Genomic DNA, 23,911 nt, shown 5'->3' with positions numbered 1-23,911 from the left:
TAAAATTAATTACTTCTCAGAAAAATATTACAAATTTAAAAATTTATACTGAGTTCTATGATAATTTTGTAATTAACACTTTCCCGCTATAAATTTTGCAAACAGAATTCAGAGTTATTTTTCTTGATCCTTCCAGCTTTCCACACAAGGTCACATACAGTACAGACAACCTCTTCCTAAAGCTTCTACTGGATTTCATTCAGAAATAATTTATGGTACTTTTAAAAAAAAAACCTTACTTCTACTTCATCCCATTTCAGATCCACAAGTTTCTGCCCCTCCTTGGGCTCCCATGTCGGTAGTGTCACTGTTGCTTGGGCTCGTGGGAGGATAACGTCCGGTTCCATGGTGGCTGCTCCTGGCCTATTTTCACTTGGCAACTCTGATTCTGTCCACCCAGACACTGGGGAACCATAAAATGAATATTCACAGTTTGTACCTTCATAGCCAGTATTACAAACACAGAGATATCCATCCCCATTACTAGTGCAGTTGCCATGGTGACAAGGGTTGCTGGCACATGGATCTGAAACAAACTGAAACACAAACAATAATAGACTTCTTAGTACCACAGAATAAGATGTGTCAGTCTTGTCACAAACGTTAATCTGCTAAAATATTTGGGTGGCATTCACTTGACAACAAAAGCTTTACTTAGAACGTCATTTCCCAACCAAGCATCTTTCAAGTGTGCTGGACCTCTATGGTCAATAGTTGATATAATAACTTAACAATGAAAGCTGAGAAAGAACGTAGCTGAAAGGCAACCAGGTGAAGAAGGAGATTCATTATTCACATTTCCAAAAAAACAACAACATTAAGCTGGAGAAATAGAAAAAATTAACAAACAAAACTGGTTATGTTGACAAAGTTGAATGGCATAGAAATGTAATATTGGAACAGTTTCCAGATGAATAATAATTAGTCTTTTGCAGCAAATAGAACAAAGAACACATAGGTATGAAATAGAACAATTATTATTATTAGTATGCTATTTATGAGAATATTGAGAAACGTTGGTGTATTGAAGACACCAGGAAGACATATGTACTATTTGTAATCATCATCTAAATTGTGGTAAAAGTCTTTACATTCTAAAATCAATCTTGAACAATGACCAAAAATAGTTTTGTGTGTATGTACAACGTGTGTGTATGCATACGGAAAATCAGACTCATGTTGGAATCAGCTCTCTGTCTAATAGACTACAATTCCCCGAATCTTAATGCAATAACGAGTTTGTTTTTAACACATCCCAAAATCAGTTTAATAGACTAGTAATACCTTAAAAACAGGCACATTTTTTAACATAAGCCGTATAATGAAACAACCTTTTTCCAAAAAGTTCATCTAGACCAGGGGTGTCAAACTCAATTTCATTGAGGGCCGAATCAGCATTGCGGTTGCCCTCAGGGGGCTGGGTGGCTGTGGCCAGGGTGGGCGTGGCCTACTGGGTGGGCATGGCTAGAGTGCGTATGGCCTACTGGGTGGGCGTGGCCAGCTCTACATCGTTTGCATCAAGGGTGCCTATGGGGGCCTGGGCAGGAGTGGGGCATATCTGAGGGTCTCTGGCAGAAGGAGGGTCTCAGGGCCAGGGCCAAGGCAGCGGGGGCCGTTCCCTCACTGTTTCCAGGATGGCTTCGCGGGCCACATGAAACCACTTCGCGGGCCGGATCTGGCCCCCGGGCCTTGTGTTTGACATGTCTGATCTAGACTCTTTACTATTGTATTAATTTTTCAGCCAATGCTATTTCCAATTCTTTCCTGCACTATACTGTAGGTAGTCTTCACCTTCCTGCATTACAGGTAGTCTTCACAACTGAGTCCCAAATTCCCCTTGCTAAGCAAGACAATTGTTAAGTGAGTTTTGCCCCGTTTTATGTGAATCATTGCAGTTGTTAAGTTAGTAACATGCCTGTTATGTGAATTTAACTTTCCAATTGATTTTGCTTGTCAGAAGGTTCCAAAAGGTGATCACCTGACCCTGGGACACTGCAACCATCATAAATATAAGCCAGTTGTCAAGCTTCTGAATTTTGATCACAAGACCGTGGGAATGTGGCAAGGTCGTAAGTATCATAAGTCACTTCTTTCAGTACTGTTGTAATTTGAATGGTCACTAAATGAATGGTCATAACAAAATACTTAAAGTCCCTACAACCAGCAAAGAAACTAGGACCAAATACGTAGGACCATTCCCCATCATTAGAATTATAAACCCAGTAACAGTGGAATTAAAACTCCCAAAATCCCTCAGATAAATCCACCCAATCTTCCACTGCAGTCTCCTAAAATGAGAGCAACAGTCACCATTAAGACCAGCTGTTGCCCCACCTCCTCCCCCCCATTATGGTTGAAGGAGAACAACAATTACCTGTTGTTGCATTTTTTCAGCCACATGAAATGTCCCAAATGCTATCACACTTTTTATTTTTGGTATTGACACCTGTTTTAACACCGTAAAAATATTAAAATACTAGCCCAGGGGTGTCAAACTCAATTTCATTGAGGGCCGCATCAGCATTGCGGTTACCCTTGAGGGGCCGGGTGGGTGTGGCCTACTGGGTGGGCGTGGCTGGAGTGTGTGTGACCTACTGGGTGGGCATGGTCAGCTCTACATTGTTCGCGTCAATGGTGCCTATGGGGGCCTGGGCAGGAGTGGGACAAATTCTGAGGGTCTCTGGCAGAAGATGGGACTGGGGCAAGTGCCAAGGCATGGTCCACTGGAGGAGCCTCACTGTTCCTCTCAGGCCATGTGGGGGGGAGGCTGCACAGTGGTGCAGAGGTCAAATGCCCAGCCTAGCCCTCAAGCACCTGCAGCACTAAGCTCACCCCCACTTCCCCAAGGGGGTGCCCAGCTGCTGTGCCTGCTCTCCTTAGCCAGGTTGCTTATGATGGGTATGAGGGCAACGTCAAGAGGGAGGCCCACTTCCTCTCCATGTGAGGATACCTGGCTTTGTATCCAAAGCTTCCTTAGCAATAGGATGGGAGACCACCCAGGTTAGGCCAGGAGGAGGGGGCAAGGGGATGGTGAAAGGGCAGCAGGGAAGGACTAAGGCAGGACTTCCCTCAGACCCTCCCTCTCCTCCTTCTCCTTCCTTCCTTCCTTCCTTCCTTCCTTCCTTCCTTCCTTCCTTCCTTCCTTCCTAAAAACAGAGTGATGGGAAAATATTTGAGATGAGGGAGGGAGAAAAACAGGCAAGAAACGCAGCTGGGGAAGTGTCATCCTTCATGAGGAATGAAGAAATGCACCATCACCTGGAAGTGGCCAGCACATGGCCCTCTCCTCACAGTGCCGAGAGGCTGAGCCGGGTGGCACAAATCTGAAGAGAAGCACAACGCTGCCCAGCCCCTAGCCTGCCCGAAGTAGGCAGGGCCATGTGCTGGCCACTTCCAGGCGATGGTGCATTTCTTCATTCCTCACAAAGGGTGATATCTCCCTAGCATGCACCCAGGGGGCAGGGCCAATGCGGCAGGGGCCGGTCCCTCACTTTTTCCAGATGGCCTTGTGGAGCTAAGACTGAATGTATTTCAGCATAGATGACCACCACAAAATTGTAGATTGGCTCCTGATGGTCTGGGCTGGAGCCAAGACAGCGGGGGCCGTTCCCTCACTGTTTCCAGGATGGCTTCGTGGGCCACATGAAACCACTTCGTGGGCTGGATCTGGCCCCCAGGCCTTGTGTTTAACATGTCTGTACTAGCCCATAAGAACTCATTAATTTGCATACATGTGTGTTAAGAATAATGGGGCAAGCAAAGAAGCCATTTACTTGCATGATATAATTCTTGGTTCTCATTTTGTGTTGGTACCAGGTGGCCAATCAGGAGCCAACAGGTTCTTTAAAATTTGAAGGCAAAAGGCTCAAAGCAAGGTATAATGGCTAAAAAGAATTCTATTGAATAAATATTAAAAGGGTTAAGAGGGGAAAATATACCAAGAGGGTTATCATGGGAAAATATACTTCAGCATGCCATGAACCCTAGGAATGGTAGAAGTGGACCTATTAATGGCACTTGTGCATTACCCTCCTGAGATTTTGGGGTTAAGCTAAGTTTCAAAGTGTCTGATTATTCTCCCATTTTTTATACTTTTCCTAACACAGAGAGAGTATAAATAATAACACCCAGAGGTGGTTTATCAGGAACGTGATCATAACCTTAGACAGTGGAAGTTCTGCCAAGAGTATTTTTAGGACAATCCTGGTCTCTCACAGACAGCACCTGTAAATAGTCTGTTAATATAACTGGTCAATATCTTGGGAACCCAGATAAATGACTGTTTGTTCATTACAACTAGCAATATAAGAGTAGGGAGATAAAACTGTCCTTTTTATCTTAAAGGTTAAAGTAGGAACACAGAGAAAAGGCAGACAATATTGATTAAACACTAACAATGATACAATCCACAAATCCTAGATGCATGTGTGGAAGAATTTGCAATGCAAAGCTTGCCAAGTTTGCTATGACACAAATTGCTTCAACTAGCTACATTTTGTTCCAAAGGTGCCAGTAGCCTCCTGAAAAAGCACATTTTGGACAACCATGAGCATCTCCATAGACATTTAGCTACATTTCTGTACAAGTGTTTCCTGTCTGTGCAAAGAGAAAAAGAGGTCACACAGTACTTCACCAATCATCTGCAGTGTCATCATCCACTTAAAGATTAAAGATCTCATCAAGTCTGCAGTTCAATCCCTAGCACCCCTAGTCAAATTATAGGTCGGCTGGAGACTTTCTCTGGCTGTGGCTATTACAATAGTAAGTTATTTACTATTTATGTCCCATCATGCTACTTTAGCAACCATGAGCAGAGAAAATTTTCTCCATGGATTAATGATTGAGATAATTTGTCATATGCAAAATATTCTAAATTCAAAGGACAGCTACCTATTTTTAGAAGCGATTGAGAAATTACAAGTGCACATAAATATAGGTAACCTACTTAAATGGTTGGTTTGGACTTTTAACAGTGGCATCCACAAAAGGGGAGAACAGAGTGACAAAAGCAGCACTGCATTGTTGTGATTGCCTTTTGTGAGACAACAATGTATCTCACCCATATGAAAAGGACAGGAGTTGTATCATGTGGCATGATGCTCCTTTCATCATTTTAAGAATAGCTGCAAGATCCTGTAGATGCTCATGGCTTTAATATATTTGGATTTAATTATAATCTTCAGCCGTCTCATTCCTAACATTTAAAAATCGGCAATGCCCTTTGGGTTTAGCATTATGATAATCAATTATTATCAATTTTTGGTAGAGCAAAAATATTGTAAGTGCTGAGGTACAGAACTCTCAAACATAAATTAATATAAGATGTACTCTATTTTTATCTAATACTGTATTTTGAATAATTTTGAGTTTCAGCTTGTTACTCCACAGAAATATTGGTAGGAGATAGTAGCTGCAGAATCTAGCTACAAGAATTGGAAGGTGGGAATCACATGCATCACCTCAATTAGCATGAGATTTGCACACAGATGCAAGCCAAGGTGACTTTAACAATGCAATTTAAAATTTTTCTCCTCACAACACACAGAGAAAATGCAAAAGAAGATATATGTCTATAACAGTTTTCTATAACTACTCCCACCAGGTTCTTACAAAATTGCCTTTCTATTTCAAAGGCCAGCCCCTTCCATAATCAGAATGGAAGAGGTGGTGATAATTTTTCCAATCCTCACTTGCTGGTTTCATTCTATTTTACAATCTATTTAAGCACATACCACAACACTCAGGTCAGCTGTTGTGGACATGCAAAGTACAATAATATTCCTTCCATTATATTTTTTTCTAGAAACTAAATTTAATACTAGTGACCCTGAAGAGGAGATATTTTGGGATCCAGGAATAGGAAGAAATGCTCCCTTGACTATGAAAATCTACCATCTGACTCAAGAATGTTGAAACAGAAGAAACATAAGTTCAGCCAAGTCCCTTAAAAAGAGCAATCCTTCATAAAATCCTCCTTGCGAACAGAAAGAGAGAAGTGGGATACACTATTATTTTTTGTTTGTTTTTTATTAGCTTAAGTTTCTTTATTGGAAAAAATAAATTAAGAGAGAATAGAAATCATATTATATTAATATGGTTTATTTTATTTTTATAAAAACTACATTTTTCAAAAATAAAACCATGTCTCGTTAAAAAAAAAGGGTTTAGCACAATGGTTAGAATGCAGTATTGTAGGCTAGCTCTGCCCACAGTCTGGAGTTCGATCCTGAGTCAAGACTGACTCAGCCTTTCTTCTTTCCAAGGTCCATAAAATGAGGACCCAGATTGTTGGGGGCAATGCGTTGTAAATTGCTCTTCTTCCTTTTGAAGGACCACAAGTGTACGGTAAGGATCAGTAGAGTAAAGCTATCGCTGTAATGAGCTTGACTTCTGGCAACAATATCAACACATCCTGGCAATTTTCACATCAGGAGCATGAAACTAATTATCTCTTTCAGAACAGTAAACTTTTTCCAACAACATTTCAGTTGCCCATTGTTCGTATCTGGCTCTTTTACCTTCGCTCTTTCCTCCGTGATCTGAAAACCTACCTATTTGAACAAGCCGGCCTGGTCTAATGGGTTTGGGGTATTTTATTTAGTATTTTTAATTATTTATTGTAATGGGCTAGTTCTATTTAATCTTATTTTTAACTTTTGTATATTGTATTTTTATTGTTTTTTTTATTGCCCTGTACTCCACCCTGAGTCCTTCGGGAGAAGGGCGGTATAGAAATTAAATAAAATAAATAAATAAATATCTGTTATTCCACTGCCATTCTAAACAATCTCCTCTGTTGTATCAGCAAGCATTTCCTTAAATTGACCCACAGCATGTGACCAACACTGTGCTAATTAATATAGGATGAACTAGACCTGGAGGAAGTTTGGGAGAGGTCCTTTCTTTTTCATTGCCTAGTCAGACTGCACAGTACAGTTTTCTTCTACGTCTCACCTCAAAATGGAAGGAAATGTGTCATCGATTTTCAACAGTTATAATCAAAGGAACACTTGGCATCAAAATAAATCATGAGCCAGTGTACATTCCTTTCTCTCCTCTGCTTTCCGTCTAAACATATTTTGAAGTCACCTCTTGTTTTATTTTAATGATCAAATTCTAGGAATAAAGGGATACTACTGAAAGAATCCTCCTTTCTTTTCTTGGCATTATCTCTCCTCTGGAGAGCTTTCAGTGCGTTCAGTTTCAGCAGACAGCTAAGTAGAAAAGTTTTTATTCTCTTCATTTGTTTCAAAGAGGTTTTTAAATTGGTGGAGCAGTGGGCAATGCCTCCTTAAGTAACACCAGCTGCCTGCAATTAGTGCAGGTTCACATCCCACCAGGCTCAAGGTTGACTCAGCCTTCCATCCTTTCGAGGTAGGTAAAATGAGGACCCAGATTGTTGGGGGCAATAAGCTGACTTTGTAAAAATGCCGCTTGGGGTTTGTGTGAAAGCCCTAATAAGCAGGCATATACATAGAATGAAGGCTACTGCTAAGCTTGTAAGCCACCCTGAGTCTTCGGAGAAGGGCGGGATATAAATGGAATTAAAATAAAAAATAAAAAATAAATTAACAATCTTCTCTCACTCTTTATTTTCCCTAATATTTTAAAGCAGCACTTGCATGCAAAAATTAAAAGACCTCTCTGTACGTTACGCTCTGTTTTTTATCCTCTGTAGTTCTTTACACACAGTAAGATTGCTAAATTACTAGTTTTCTCTGCAGGCAACTCTACAGCTGGCTCTTCTATCAGGCTGTACTCTACAATCCTGCTAAGCTAGTTTTTTTTCTGCTTTGCCATCCCACATTGCCAATTACTTTGCCCAAATCTGAAATAATCCTTGGCTTTAAAAAAAACAAACAACTTTTTCTCTAAAACCTCTCCATTTGCTTTCTTCCAAAAATGCTCTCACTATGCTAGATTTTCTTATCATGGTACATTGACTGAGAATTCCCAGGTGAGGAAAGCTAGAGGTTAGAAAATTACTCCAATTATGTCATACATATGTGATATATATGATACATCATTTCCAACCAGAACTTTGAAAGAAAAGTAATTACGGAACATGGCATACGAATACTTCAATTCATTCTCTTTACCCAACCAGGAAAAAAGCAAGTTTTGTGGTTAAGGTGCTGTCCTAGAAACCAGGAGATTGTGAGTTCTAGCCCCACTTTAGGCATGAAAGCTGGCTAAGCTCTCTTTTCCAGCCCAATCCACAGGAGGAAGAAAGAGTATTATGTATGTTCACCACCTTGAAATATTTTTTAGGCAAAAATAAGAAGGCAGGATAAAAAAACTTATATATAAATTAAGTAATAAGTAATCTTTAGTAGATATTTGAATGCAGCAGCAAGTTGTCAAAACACTTGTATATTCACAAGCTCAAAGGTTGGACGAAATGTCTGATCCCTAGATGTCTTTTTAATTTATTGTTTTTTTAAAAAACAAATACATAAATTCTTATTGAAGCTCATAATCAAGTTCAGTTAAATTCAAAAACGTGCAACACAAGGTGCAAAATGCAACATTTTTATTCATTTATTTATTAAATGTCTACACCAGGGGTGTCAAACTGCCAGCCCGTGGGCCGGATGCATCATGCCTAAACTGCGCCCACCCCATTGCCAGCAATGGAAAAAAGTTGCGATACGTCATGACACGACACATGACTTGTGAGTTTGACAACCCTGGTCTACACCATCCATCTCACTTAAGTAATAAAACAAGATTTGACATGTGCTCTACTTCCAGGTTTCACTTGAAAGGGCGAATGTCACTGTAGTCAATGGGAAGAAGCCCAAGCTCAGGGCAATTATCACTGAAAGGAACAGTTTTGCTTAGTTTAATTTAGTTGTATTGAACCAGCTTTCGCCAGAATATAAAACTAAAGCAAGAGAAAGGGCAAAGAGTAAAGTCTATTTTTTTAAAAAAATGAATCACTAGGGTTTTTTAAATATAGAAGTTTGCCTATAAAGAAGAAAATTTGCTAATTTTATACATTGACTAAAAGAAACAGGCAAGTGTAAATGATTAATATTTGAACAGTTGTCTCTCCATAGCAACAACTGCACAAACCTTATCTATTTTCTAGATTATTCAGCCAAAAGGAAGCAAGGTTTCTCCACATCCAACCAGCCAAGGTAGTTTAACAGCAAGGGGGATATTAAGTTTGAGCACCAAGCTGTGTAAATTGGTAGAGCAATAAGACATGCAAAACAGATTCAATATCTTTCAACTAGCAAGGACATAATCTCTCTTGGATTGGAAAATTGTTATATCTTCCTTCTGCTAATATAGATGGCTATATATTAAATTTCACCAGGAGTGGGGGAAGTACCTAGTGCAACAGATAAGAGATTTGATCATATAATCAGGGGAAATGAACAGTATTTTACCCAAACCATCCCCAAAATACAAAGAGATTGTGATCAGGTTGGTGTGAAGGTCATCTCAAGGACTATTGTTTCAAGTAAATTGGCCCTCTCAATCTCCAATCTGTTGGAAGATATCTCACTTATCTAGCCTTATGCTCGATGCTTTATTTACAAGAGGAAGAGAAAATTCCAAAGTAGTCAGGGAGGTCAAAAAACCATCATTCAATTTCACTTTTGCCACAAAATTTTGCCATATTGTAGAATGTGAACCTTTATAAAAGTATGCCCTATTTCCAGTCATAACATAGAATTAGATATAACCCAAGGAATTCAGGATATATTGTTTATTTTTAAAAAATTGATTGGACTGCTTCAAGGGATCTTGGGCTTTTATAAAAGCAAACATGGGAACCATAAAACACTTTAGATAACATATGTTTATAGCAATAGAGATATTGCTATTATCTCTACTGCCTGGAAAATACACAATTCTGTCAATAATCCTATGAGCCTTATCCACAGCACTTTTGATTGTTCTGTCCAGAAAGAAATGGCTGAAAGGTACAATAATTCCTAAATATTTAAAGGCTTTGGTTTGTTCTGTTCTGATATTATTTATGTAATAGTGATAAGTATAACTGGAAAGCCATTTGATGAAGATTAGCAATTTCTCTTAGAATAGTTCATAATCATCTCATATGTTTTTGTAATAAACTTGCAAAGATCTGAAGGCTGCAGCTGAAACCCACTTGATTTTCGGAGAGAGGGGTTGTGCTATCAAATGAATTTGTTAAGTGTGCAAATAATGATGAGGGATGGGAAGTAAGATGAGGTACCCATGTGGAAGCAGGCCAAGGCCTGCAGGAATCCAATGGGGAAGCAGGCCCAAGAACTGCAGGGATCCAGGGGGTGAAATGGGAAATAAATAAATGGGGGGAGGGCACTGCAGCATTCTTGCAGCTGTAAGGGAAAATTTACACAAATTTGTTCACATGATCAGGGGTCACTGCAGCATCCATAAATTCAAAATTGAGGGTCTGTTGTAACTTTGACCAGTTGTAACTCAAAGACTATCTATACTTGAAAGCTAATTCCCACAATTGCAGACCACTATTGGCTATGTAAGCCTTATAAACTTTAAGCAATTTAGTTTCCTTGGTTAAACCAGGGTTTGACTTGAGCCTGAATCTGGAATTTGTCATGGATTCCCCCAAAGCAGGCTTAGCTAATGAGGAAGAGCCTGCCTCAGGAATTTGGGAGTGGGGCATGGCAGAGCATCTGGAAGATGCAGGGGACTCTGAACCAGGAGGGGATGGGCAAGAAGAAGGGAAAAGACCAGGAACCTCAGAAGGGCTGGAGAAGAGATCAGACGAGTGGCTAGTTAACAATGGGAAAGAAGAAATGCAGTTGCAGCCAAAAAGCTCTGAAGGCCAGCCAGAAACAGACAGGGGAGAAGGGCATAGCTGCAATCAATGAGCAGGGATCAGGCCTCCTCCACCAGGCCCTAAGGTGCACAGGACTGAAAGAAGAGAGATGGCAAGGCTACTTGCGAGGTGGCAGCCTCACCCCTCCTAATCAGTTGCTATTTATTCCTGCAAGTGGAACAGAGCTAGACTGAGAACAAGTCTTCCATTTCAGATCATGTATTTGTTCAGCCATTGTTTATCTTGCCTTGGAACTTCACCTTTGATTCTGTTTCTGGACTTTGCCTTGTGGACCTTGGAATTGGATTTTGGCTTGTGGGTTTTGTGTTTTGGACTGTGGATTTGTCTTTATTGGACTTGCTCTGTAGTTTTCCTGACTTGGGAAACTGGACTCATTGGGTCTTGCCCTGATTTCTGTGTGGGGAATATTCAAGGTTGGTGAAGCCTCAGTGAAGATTTCAAACCCTTGTGGTGTGTGTATGTCTGAGCAAGACAGAACAGAATTATTCAATGGTATATTAGTTTCTAATATTTCCTGGATCATAGTGATTATCTGTTGGAAAATATTTAATACTTCATGCACATCTTTCCCAGCACAGATGGCCTGGTGCAGACTGGTATTTCCAGGAAAGCTGAAAAATTAAAGAACTACAATTTCCAACTCACCAGACCATCTAATCTTTGAACACTAATTTTTGGTATAAATAATTACTTAATTACCATCAGATAATTTCATGTTTAACAGAAAATGGTCATTACTGAGCAAATTTATATGTTAAAATGAGTCACCAGATTTTCCTTTAAAAAGTAATATATTACTTTTGTAACTTCATAAATAATTCATGATATAGTGAAATACTGCAATTACCCCAAAATTTTAGATCCCAGGCTTACTTATTTGTACCTTACTTTACTTTTTTTTCTTTTTAATCTCCTTTACCTTTCTTGATTTATATTCTTTCCATATGTTTAACTTTTTAAAAAACATAAAATAAGAGAAATAAAACAAAACAGAATAAAATACACACTGAGCACAACTAGCACAGGTGAAATCTTTTTCATTCACATAAAGCACTTTGAATACTGAGCCACAAAGCTTTCAGTGAAAATACACTACCATTGTAAATATAGCTAGAAATAGATAAATGTAAGACTTAACAATTTACCTTTCAAGTCTTTTTTTCCATTTTGAGATATAGGGATCAGCGAACACATATGGAGAGTCTATGGGAAAATAACAAGGTTTGACTAACATTTAAAAAAGGATCATCCATAAATGGCAAGTTATCCTCCATGAAGGAACTGTCCACAAGCCTTTGCTGAAAAGCATCTTATTGTAGCAGGTATGAACTGAGCACTATCCAATAAAATCCTGGATAGCTGATGTGACTTTAGATATATTTTCTGCCACATAATCTCTACAGACCAGTGTTTTTCAAGCTTGGCAACTTGAACATGTATGGATTTCAGCTATGCTGGCTGAGGAATTCTGGGAGTTGAAATCCACACACCTTAAATCTGGCAAGGTTGACAAACACTGTTATAGACTCACCTTCCTCCAAGGAATATAAAGCAACTTATTTACTCTAGACCACGGATGTCAAACTCAATTGTGTCATGTGATGTATCGTGAAGTGTTTTGCCTTTGCAGAGCCAGGGTGGGCATGGCCTGCGCATGATGCATCCGGCCCCTGGTCCGACAGTTTGACACCCCTGTTTTAGACTATGCCTACTTAGTGACCAATTTAGTATGCTCAGCCTTTTATTGGACACAATTGTTTTGGATTTGTCATAATCTCTAAACATTGGTTCTCATAATAGCAAGGAAGAGAATATAATGCTCTTCTTTAACCCAATGGGGTTTGAGAGAAAATTATCACCCCATCTATGCAAAGGAGTACCCCAAGATATATATTTACCTGTTTTAATGGGCAATACTCTAAATTAGTTAAATGAGTAATGCATAAATAATACAGTCACAGAGCCAAGATGCGTAACTCTCCTAAAAATTGGGATTTCTTTGGTGATATGCCTTTACATTCCAAAATCATCTCTGTTCTATGTAGCACTTTTTATATAGTTTCATTCTTAATTGAAAATACCTTCTGCTTAGAAGCAAGTACTCAATATGATGTGCAACAGGATTAAAACCAAATATAAATGCAAATTAAAAGCCAGGCTACAGGAAAACAAACTATATAGCTTCCTGGCAGTAAAGCAATAATCAAACAAGTATAATTTGTCTTTATTAGAAAATGGTTTAAGACAGAAAAAACAATTTAGTGGAAAAGTAAGAACCTAAACCATTTTTCACCGTTGAGCACTGATGCAATGCCACAGGCAGCTTTATTCTGCACTCTCTCCTGTCATAGAATAGTGAATGAAGGAATAATAAACAGGCTTGTTAAAAAGAAATCCCTCCTCAACCCTATGGGTGGTATGTATGTTTCTCAATCTCATATCCTCTATCAGAAGCCTGGGAGTTTGAGGGTTCTGCAAAAAATCTTAGCACTGCATTCTTCTGGAAAGAGAACTCTAATGTCATTCCTGGGGTCTGTTGGAGTCACTCTCCCAGATTAGGAATGCTCCTATCACTACTGGTATCACTTTGGCCTTTATTTTCTACATCCTCTCTAATTATTACTTCAGGCCCTGGTACTTTTCCAGTTTTTCATACTTCTTAATGTTCTTGTTACTTAACACTGCTACATCTATCACAGGGGTGTCAAACTCAATTTCATTGAGGGCCGCATCAGCATTGCAGTTGCCCTCAGGGGGCCGGGTGGGTATGGCCAGGGTGGGCGTGGCCTACTGGGTGGGCGTGGCTAGAGTGCGTATGGCCTACTGGGTGGGCATGGCCAGCTCTACATGGTTCGCATCAAGGCTGCCTATGGGGGCCTGGGCAGGAGTGGGACAGATCTGAGGGTCTCTGGCAGAAGGAGGGTCTCTGGGCCAGGGCCAAGGCAGTGGGGGCCGTTCCCTCACTGTTTCCAGGATGGCTTCGCGGGCCACATGAAGCCACTTCGCGGGCCGGATCCGGCCCCCGGGCCTTGTGTTTGACATGTCTGATCTATCACTACTGCTATCTTCTGGGTTTTGTCTACTATCACGATATCTGGTTGATCGGCCAATACCTGCCTATCTGTCTAGATATGGAAGTTCCACAGGACTTTAGCCCAGTTATTCTTCACAACCTTCCATGGAATCTCCCATATGGATTTGGGAGATTCTAGCTCATATGCCATACAGATGTTCCTGTATACGATGCCAGCTACTTGGTTGTACTATTCAGTGTATTCTGTTCCTGCCTGAATCTTAAACCCTGCGACTATGTATTGGATTGTCTCAAAGATCTCTCTGCATATTCTGTACATCAGGTCTAACCTACTGTGGCAAACCATTCTTTCTGGTGTCTCCATATTGGGTAATGTCAAATATTTCAACTTTGTGCATATATAATCTCACTGCAGTAATCATATACTGAAATAGCCTTCCATAGATTTTTATAACTTTTTATCCACTAACCCTAAAAGCAAAAGTTCTGGCTTCAATTGAATATTGATCTTTAAAATCCTCTCTATCAAAGTATGTACTGAACAGTGAAGAGGCTTATAAGGATCATGTCTGTGAGCAAAGAGAAACAGATGACGAAGGGACAGTAGTGGTTGAGGTAGATTTTTTGAGGCAAGCAGGACCCAAGACAAGAAGCAGCAAACTACTGTTCACAATCAGCAGCCAGAGAGGTTACCATATACAATACTTTATGTTTCATTCAGATGTTGCTGCATTAAACTCCTAGCTTCTCTCCAAACTGGCTGTTGAATGAAGTTGCTGGGTGGCAGTTCAATAACAGGCATCCCACCACTGTTCAAAAGTTTGACTCAGGTCAAATGAAAACAAACAAACAAAAAATCTGCATCGAACCATTTTCAAAGACGTTATCATAAAGATAACATTTTTTACAAGCTCAGGGATAAAGAATTGGTGGAATATTCAGAGATGGGAAACATATAGATTTCTAGATGTTGTTGAAATATACTTCTCAACAACCCCAGCTAGTGTGGCCAAATTCTGGAGATCTATAGGTTTTCCATATATCTAATACTCTGAACAAAGACTTGAATTGGAGCTTATATCTGTGTGCAGTCATATGTCTCGCTATCCTCCATCATCAATTCAGATATCCCTTCATTCACCTCATTTCCTGGAGTTTGTCAGATGGTAGGCATGAAGAAACAACTCAGGAGCAATTCTATTGAATACCTGCACATCTCCAAGTTCCAGAGCCCAACTGCTGCTTTCCAGGGAAAATTCTCAAGCACTATCTAGAGACTTTCTGGATCAATTTAATGCCCTGGACAGGCATTTAAATTGGCCCATCCTCCCTGCAGAGATTAGCACCTTCACAATCATAAGAAAGTGATCTGAAGGGTCTGATGCAAAGATCCTCCAGCATGACATTATCAGACCTTTCCCATGGTAAAAGCTAGGTTTAAGAGGGGTCAGATCTGTTATGACTAGGAGAAGTCTGCAGTTGTCATGGCAACTATAAAATTCCTGAGCTACATCCAATCTCCGAGACAGGAGGTTAAAATTGCCTAAAATTTTTAATCTAGGCAGACTAATACCATTCCCCAATGAGAACAAGTAGCTCAGGAAAGAATTCTTATCATGTCTGTATCTTTTCAGTTTTCAAAAAGAAAACTGAATATTAATACTTATATATTCCTTTTTAAGTAGACATCAACAACTATGGTTCATCTGGATTGAAATACAATTTGTTAGAAATTATTATTCACTAATAACAGAGCTCAAATATAACTAAGGATAATTGCCACATATGTATAATCATATGTATGTATGTATATGTATAATCATATGTATACCTATGATTATAAAATGATAGGCAAAGAGAATGTCTTGCAGAATCCTCATATGATAAATTAACACTTATAATAGTCAAATAAATGGGAGAAAAAGACTGCAATATAGTATTTTCGTATCCTTCACACCAACACAAAAGGAGATTTAGATGTATACAAACTGTATAAAATTGCAATAGGAAAGGTAGAGACAGATTAAGCCACAGGACTACAAAAACCATTTCTGAGACAGACTAAGCCACAGCACTACAAAATCATTTCTGAGAAAAACCGACAATTTCCCGACGTTTATATAATCACAATTCCTAACTCTTCAATGATAATAACATTGATTCAGGAAACTTAGATGTGCAAATGCCAATGATTTCTAAGCTAAGTGGAGAGTGTAGAGAAATGCTGAGAAATGATTGTTTCCTAGTATCTAAACTACAGATTAATTATTTCTGTTAATGATAAACATTTAAAAAGTGCTCACTTCAAGTTGCCTTCTAAAGCAGACATGTCAAACACAAGGCCCGGGGGCCAGATCCGGCCCGCGAAGTGGTTTCATGCGGCCCACGAAGCCATCCTGGAAACAGTAAGGGAACGGCCCCCACTGCCTTGGCCCTGGCCCAGGGACACTCCTTCTGCCAGAGACCCCCAGATCTGCCCCACTCCTGCCCAGGCCCCCATAGGCACCCTTGATGCCAACGATGTAGAGCTGGCCACGCCCACCCAGTAGGCCATACGCACTCTAGCCACGCCCACCCAGTAGGCCACGCCCACCCAGGCCACACCCACCCGGCCCCCTGAGGGCAACCGCAATGCTGATGCGGCCCTCAATGAAATTGAGTTTGACACCCCTGTTCTAAAGGGAGCCTTAAAAAAACTTGAGGAAAACACAAAGTATTGTAGAAGCTACTAAGAAAAGCTTTGGGACACATACATACAGTAGAAGATATACAGTTTTGTGACAAGTTTAAACCTGGATTCTAAATCCAGTATTTCAGAATAAATCGTACTGATTTTTCATTAGTAATCTTTAATTTGAAATAGGAAAAAAAACACAGAAGTCTTGTCTAATGAAATTCTCAGTCATCCAGGTCATGGTTGTCCCAAAGGTGCTTTTTCAAGAGCCAATTGGACTTTCTTATTTTTCTTTGTAGATGTTTCGCTTCTCATCCAAGAATCTTTTTCAGCTCTGACTGGATCATGGGGAATGGAAGGATTTATATTCTATGTAAACAGATGGTCATTTCCATTCCCCACCATCCAGTCAGAGCTAAAGAAGCTTCTTGGATGAGAAGTGAAACGTCTTCAAAGAAAAACAAGAAAGTCCAGTTGTTTCTTGAAAAAGCACCTTTGGGACAGAAGCCTTGTACACAGGGCTTTTTTTCTCATAGAATGCCCAGAACAGAGTTCCGGCACCTTTTTTGGATGGAACCTTGTAGAATAGGCCAGGTGGGTTGTATGACATGTGTAAGTTCTGGCACCTTTTTCTTTTACAAAAAAAGCACTGCTTGTACAACAAGCTTTTTTAAAATATTGCAGTGCACACTGGAGTTCAAACTACTGCATATGTCAATCCATCCAACATCTTATAGATTAATCCATGTTTAAGTTTTAATAAACCAAATGAAACTGAGTGACAGTAAAATTCTCTAAAATGGGGATGGTAGACTCATCCAACTATACTGTAATTCATAATTCAGTGTCTAAGCCTTCAACTGAGGAATATGCATACATTAAATTCACATTTAAATCTAATTCTACATTCATTTTCAGCAGTAAACAGCTTTAATATGAAGCATCAGAAGCCCAAAATATTATTCTTTTTTTTAAAATTAGTTTTCCAATATTACAATAGTATCTTTAAAAAGCAACGTGGTGTCTGGGTTACAATAGTTCCATTTCAGACAAATACATATTATTACAAATCTCCAAATTGTTGTAACCAATACTTCTTCTCTCGTTTCCTTTAATACATACTATCATCTAAATTAACATACTTCTCATTGCTATCCATCAGTCATTTAATAGTTTTCTTATATTTGTCAATACTTTGGTACATTTTAACATTCCATCTTTAAAACAACAAACACTTTATATATTTTTCTAGCTTTAATTTTACATTGATATTAAAATTAAACATTTAAAATTTCTCATTTTCATATTGCTAAATAACCTCCTTTCCCTTTACACAATTTTCTCCGATACCTAGTAATGTAAATACACTTCTTATTTATCTCATTTCCATATCAATCTTAGTAGTACAATATTAGAATGGCAGTCATTAGGATACCAATTGCAAGGAGGAGAAAGAGGAGGAGGACAATATAATATTCTTATTTCTCATTTATAGTTTCCACATATTAAAAATTAACTAAAATTTCTTCTGTTTCAACATTTAATACATCCTTTCATGTCACTACATCCAAGTATATTAATTACATTCTATCATTCTTAACTTATATACATCTTAATCCATGTCATTTAAAGAGCTCAATATTTCAATGTTAGTATTCATACATCTGTGTTTTATTTTTTTTAATTAGTCAGTATTTTTACCTACTCATCAAAACAATCTCTTGTAATCCAAGTACAATCCTGTCTATTTTGGTATCTATTTCAGGCCTCTGCTGGATGGAGTTACTGAAGCAGTAGGCGTGAGCTTAAATGGACTCCAGAAGATGGTAGAGGACAGGAAAGCCTGGAGGAACATTGTCCATAGGGTCGCAATGGGTCGGACACAACTTCGCAACTAACAACAACAAAGAATGTCCATATTTCTTCAATCTTATTCTTGCTTTCTTCCTTTGCCATGTCATTTTTTGCTTCTTTGCCTCAGAGTCATCAAAGCATTCTTGTGTTGTTATATCACATTGAAGTGGCCCTCCAGTCTCCATTTTTGAAGGATTGAGGAGTTTATTAACAGCACCAAATCTTCTCATTATTTTCACCTCTTGATATAATTGTCCTGGTCTGAATAATTTTTTTTCCACCTGTTTCCCCTTATGATCTTCAAAAATCTGTATTTGTTGAATATTTAATTCTTCTGCCAATGTATTTGATTGTTTAATTTCTTCTGTTAAGTTTTGTCCTGATAAAAAATTAGTTGTAGGCACAGTTTGAGTTTGTTTCTTCGAGATGCTTTCTAATTCTTTTCCAAAAGCTCTTATTTCATCGCCAGCTGTAGAAAGGAACCGATAAGTTTGGTAAGATATTTCCCACATAGCATAGATTTGTTTTTGAAACTCTTCCATGGTGGAATTTCACATCTGGTGTTCAAGGTTAATCTTATCTTGTTTTTCTTAAATATTTTCTTGATTTTTTTTAAAGAGAAAGTCAGATTGCAATTTCAGGTTTAGCCACTGGGTGTCCCCCAAGTACTTTGAAAGTTCTTTTCTTTTAGTCCATTTCTTTTTTCAATGTTTTTTTTAAAAAACACCCCTGAGCTTGCTCTCCGCTTGTTTGAAGGGAGGGTTGAATTCCCCCCTCCCTCTCCACAGGGGGGAAGGTACTTAGCAGCTTATTTAGGTGAAAAGAAGAAGATTAAGGTATAAGAGAGGAATCTTACCCCCATCTCTTCCACGCTGCTTTAATGTTGCCTGATGGTAAGTTTGACTTCGGCTGTCTGCAGCCTAGTAACTGGCCATATTACTATGGCCAGTCTTTCATCCGCCGGTACAAAGGGAATGCAGGCACTAACTGGGGGTTGCAGCTCCCCCGCGTTTCTGCAAAAGCCCCTTCTATCTGGTCACCCCTCCAAGGTGGCTCTTTAGCCCTTTTAGGACCTCCCAGCGATGCAAAACTGGACGTGGAAGACGAGAGCCATCCTCCAGGCGTCCATGTTGGCTGACTTGGCAAACCAGAAGTCCCAAAATATTATTCTTAAGCTTGCAATATTTTGTGCTGATCAGCTGCTTTTCTCTGCCAATTGAGTACCATTTCTTTGTTTCGTTACAAAACAGTTTGGAGATTATATTAATCTATTAAGTATGTCTGTAATTTTATTTGTATCCATATGCTAAATTACCTTATTTGCTAATTTGTAACATCCTGATTGGATGAGCAACTGTGACCAAATTGAACATTAAAATATAGGAAAGTGCCTTATAGAGTCAGGGCTCACAATCTGTATTAAGCTTAAGAAGGCCTACCAGATTTGGTCTGAAGAAATATGTACAAGAACTAAAAGCGGGAAAAAGACATAGAACGTGAACTTTACTGTTAACTCATAGACATCAGGATTTTTGCTGATTAAATTGTTAGCCCAAGATCTAAAATGTTAGAAGAATCCAACCATTTGGTTTATAAACCATGCTACAAAAGTTAGCACAATGTGTGAAATTAACCAATAGGCCATTGGTCCAGCAACTCTTAATTTTGTTTAAACAAGCAGTAGCATTCCAGAGTTTCGGGCAGTTTTTACGACCTAGAGGTGCCCAGCATTGAACCTGGAATCTTCTCACCACAAAATGATTGATCTAACACAGAGAGAGAAGGGCTGTATAACCTGGGTCTAACTACTGTTCCACAATTACTTATAAAATTTAATCTACATCAGTGTGATCTTCCTGTCATTAGTGTGGGTTTCGTTTACTAACTGCTCTCCCTTATATCTGACTGTTGACTTTGAATTAAATTCTCTGGCCTTGTTTCTGCCTTTCCTAATCCCTAACTCAGAACAGGATATCATGGGTCCCAAAATAAGCAAAACATACAATATAGTCATTAAGTGCACTTCCCATTTCAGCTCCACATAATTGCCCAATCTTCCTTTTATCTAACTTCTATTGCTTGCCTATATAAAATGAGCAAGGTCAAAGCAGGCAAAATGTTATGATAATTCCTCACAATCAGAGACTGCAGTGGCGATCTGAGATGTTGTCAAGCCTCGAAACAGAGAGGCAAACAAATGACCTGAAACAGGAACAGGTGAGGGCAGACTCAGATACCGTCAAGCCGAATCCTGGCAGGACACCTAAACTTAGGATGTGCCAACAACTTCAAAGAACAGAACAAAGGTGTCCCCTCAGTTATCTGGGAAACAAATAAGATAACAAATTGAGGCATGTTCAAAGTGAATCTATTTAGAGCAGCCTCTAGAGTCTTGCTTTTTCAGAAACCAGTCTCCAACATCAGGTCTTCATATCCATATTTTTGCTCTGTCCTCAGACTTTAGGCTTACATTTGCACCAGCTTGTGGAACTCTCTGGAAGGGAATCCTACACCGACAGTTCAGTCTTGTCTCTCTGCCATTGCCTAGCCCCATTTTTCCTGGGCAACACAAAAAGAGAGATCAGCCAGGAACTCCTTGAACTTTTTTAGTCTAGGAAGTGAGGTAGCCAGATGATCAACAAACATGAAGTGAAGGACACTGATAGCAATAACTTTTATCATCTCCAAAAATTAAAAAATAGTAATAAAATAAAGGTGATGGGACTTTCACTTTACATAGGGATATGTGAGTTAAGGAAAAATCTCCCTATCTTTTGATTACTTTATTGTGTAACTGGTAAGGAGAAAGTGGGGGGGCTGCCAAAAAATATTGCTCAGCATCATCTTATATCTCTGTGCCATCTTCCCTCTTCAATTTTTCCTCATGGATTTTTCCTTCCAGGCTTATTATCTTGGATAATATGATATCTTTGTAAAATGTGGTACCTGAAACTAATACAGCATTAATTCAAACATATTCTTTACCAGTTAAATGTCTCCCAATCAAAGCCAAGTGCATGATCACAGGATAACAATGAAAACTTAATCTTTATATTACTCTGTATTATTATACTCCTGGAGTAGTAATTCAACAATATCTGAAAAGCCACATGTTCTCAAACCTTATTTTAGAATGTAAAGTTTTAAATATCCATATATCATCTTTATTAATTTCATCTGGTCTTTTCTCAAGTAAAATTTGAGATAAAAGAAATGGAAACGATCATCAGGCAACTTTTATATATTTCCAGTTTTAGCATCTAGCTGTTCTTCACTACATTAATTTCTTGCAAAGTTAACCTTTTTTCAAGCAGGAATAGTGTTTGTGTTAAGTAATGTTATCTATAACCTTGAGGAACAATAAGGAGAACATGCAGCTATTTTTGAAACCAGAAATACTATTGTCAGTATAAAGAATGTCATGCGGCTCCCTTTCCAAATAAAGAAACAAAACTATTCATGCAAAGCCTCCAGGTCTCCACTTTCCAAAGATAAATAAATAAGCACAAAATCCCAAAATATTAATTACCTTTGTAGCATTATTATTACTATTATTACTGATATTAGACAGGAGGCCACAATGCTATTGCAGAGTAGGAGTTTGGCTGTCAATTTACCAGCTCTGTTGAAGGACACGCTTGCACTCTTCCCACAGTATGCGACCGAAGGATGAGCTTGCTTTGCATCCAGAAAAAATGATTAGCGGCTCTTCCTGCAGCGTTATCCTGGCCCCCTTCTCTGGAGTTGCCTTGTAAACAAGCACTGCAACTGGTTCAGAGGCAGCAGGAATCTGACTGCCGACACAAGCACCAACTTGTTTCCCCACAGAAATGGTACCTATTTATCTACTCATATAGAACATGCTTTTGAACTGTTGAGTGGACAGTAGCTGAGGTGAGTGACGGGAGCGCACCCTGCCACACAATACTAAGACTTGAACCACTGGAGCAGAGACCACCTCCAGCACCATTATGCGGCTCTGCACACAAAGAGGGAAATCTAATGTTTCCCTTCTAAGTAAGTATGAATCTGTGTAAGTGCAGAAAATATCCCACAAAGTTAAATTCCAGAAGGTGCTTCCAAAACAGCCTAAATCACATATAAAAGTGCCCAGATTCTTCAGTGACTTAGAACTGCTTTGTATAATAATTCTACTCTCTACAAGGGAGCAAGATTAACTTCCTGGTTTACGTAGCAGGAAGCACCACTCTACATTGTTCAGCAAATTCTGTCCTTTAGTATCAGACCAGATCCCATATGGTCTGCATTGGAATCACTGTGGGTCTCCACATCTTGGATGTTTTAAACTCAAGATGCCTTGGTAATTAAGTGGAAGGTAATTCATAAAATCACAAGAATTGGAAGAGAGGCAGCAAAAGAGCCAACAGTTCCCCCCACCTTGGTCTAAAAATGAAGTCAGAATAGAGATTTAAGTTCTTTCCTAAAAGTAGAAGGTTAGGAAAAGTTAAAGATAAGGCAGTACAAAGATTAATGGAAGGCAGCAATACATTTATTGTTAGACCTCTGGATAATGATGTATTTAGAGCCACAGAGTATGGTGTTTGCCAAGCTTAGCACTCTCCAGCTATGATCAGTGTTGCCACAGTCGTATATATTTAGCCAAAGAAATCCACAATATTTGCAAGTCAATCCAATAAAAATTAAATCTTAACAGCAGCCCAGTGAGCAAAAATCAATACTAAAATGACCACTACAAATCAGTAGATTTTAAGATATATCCAGCATATATCATTTCTTAGTAATTCTTAAGTGTTTACTTAAAACTGCAGCTGAGTAAAAATCGGATAAAACAGACAGATTATCCCACTAATCAAACAAAAAGATGTTTAGATCCTTTAAAGACCATTACACTTCCAGAAAGATGGAAGGAAGAAGAGAAATAATTCCAGAATGTGATACTACAATAGGCCCTTAAGGATCCAGAATCTGAGTAATACTACACTACCGGAATCTGGAAGACACTACAACAGGGGTGTCAAACTGGCGGCCTGCAGGCCGGATACATCACACACAGGCCACGCCCATACCAGCTCCACAAAGGCAAAAAGCGTCATAGTTTGACACCTGTGCACTACAAGAACAAAAAATTAAGAGAAGGCCTTGCTCAGAAAAACATAAAGAGTAAACTGGATTGTAGGGAGAAATAAGAAAAGCAGATACTACAGAATTTGTAATTAGAATGCTCTGGGCATACTCACCAATAATGCATGATGGCATTAGTTATGCTGTTAGTTATTAGTTACGAGATATCCAACAGTGTTGACTTGCTTTCAAATTTTGGAAACAACTTGAATCAAGCTATTTGAAATTGGTTTTTTCCCCATTGGTGTGAAACATTAGGTACTTCAACAAGGATTCATTCCATCCTCACAGAACAAAATAAATGAACTAATAACATTTAACTTGAGAAATAATAGCATCTAATGTTTCCATGCTAGATACAAAAAGTAAACATTTGCCAATTATTTTTCCTTTACTGGAAAAAATTTGTATTGGAATGTTTGTG

The 23,911-nt window shown here is 38.9% G+C and overlaps 1 protein-coding gene across 2 annotated transcripts in view; it reads right to left on the bottom strand.

The window, feature by feature from the left end:
* Nucleotides 1–23,911, bottom strand: part of DNER (delta/notch like EGF repeat containing) — a gene marked incomplete at both ends in the record, with an annotated part of 120,718 nt that overhangs the window by 64,397 nt on the left and 32,410 nt on the right. Inside the window, one exon of one of the 2 annotated variants that reach the window (XM_083363165.1) lies at nucleotides 240–611. In XM_083363165.1, coding sequence (XP_083219291.1) covers nucleotides 240–611 — 372 coding nt within the window. The remainder of the gene's footprint in view (nucleotides 1–239; nucleotides 612–23,911) is intronic. The other variant, XM_083363166.1, reaches the window with a different exon arrangement.

This window comes from Vipera ursinii, assembly GCF_947247035.1.
Source record: "Vipera ursinii genome assembly, chromosome: 5".
NCBI lineage: Eukaryota > Metazoa > Chordata > Lepidosauria > Squamata > Viperidae > Vipera > Vipera ursinii.
This window is presented reverse-complemented; position numbering and strand designations above follow the sequence as displayed.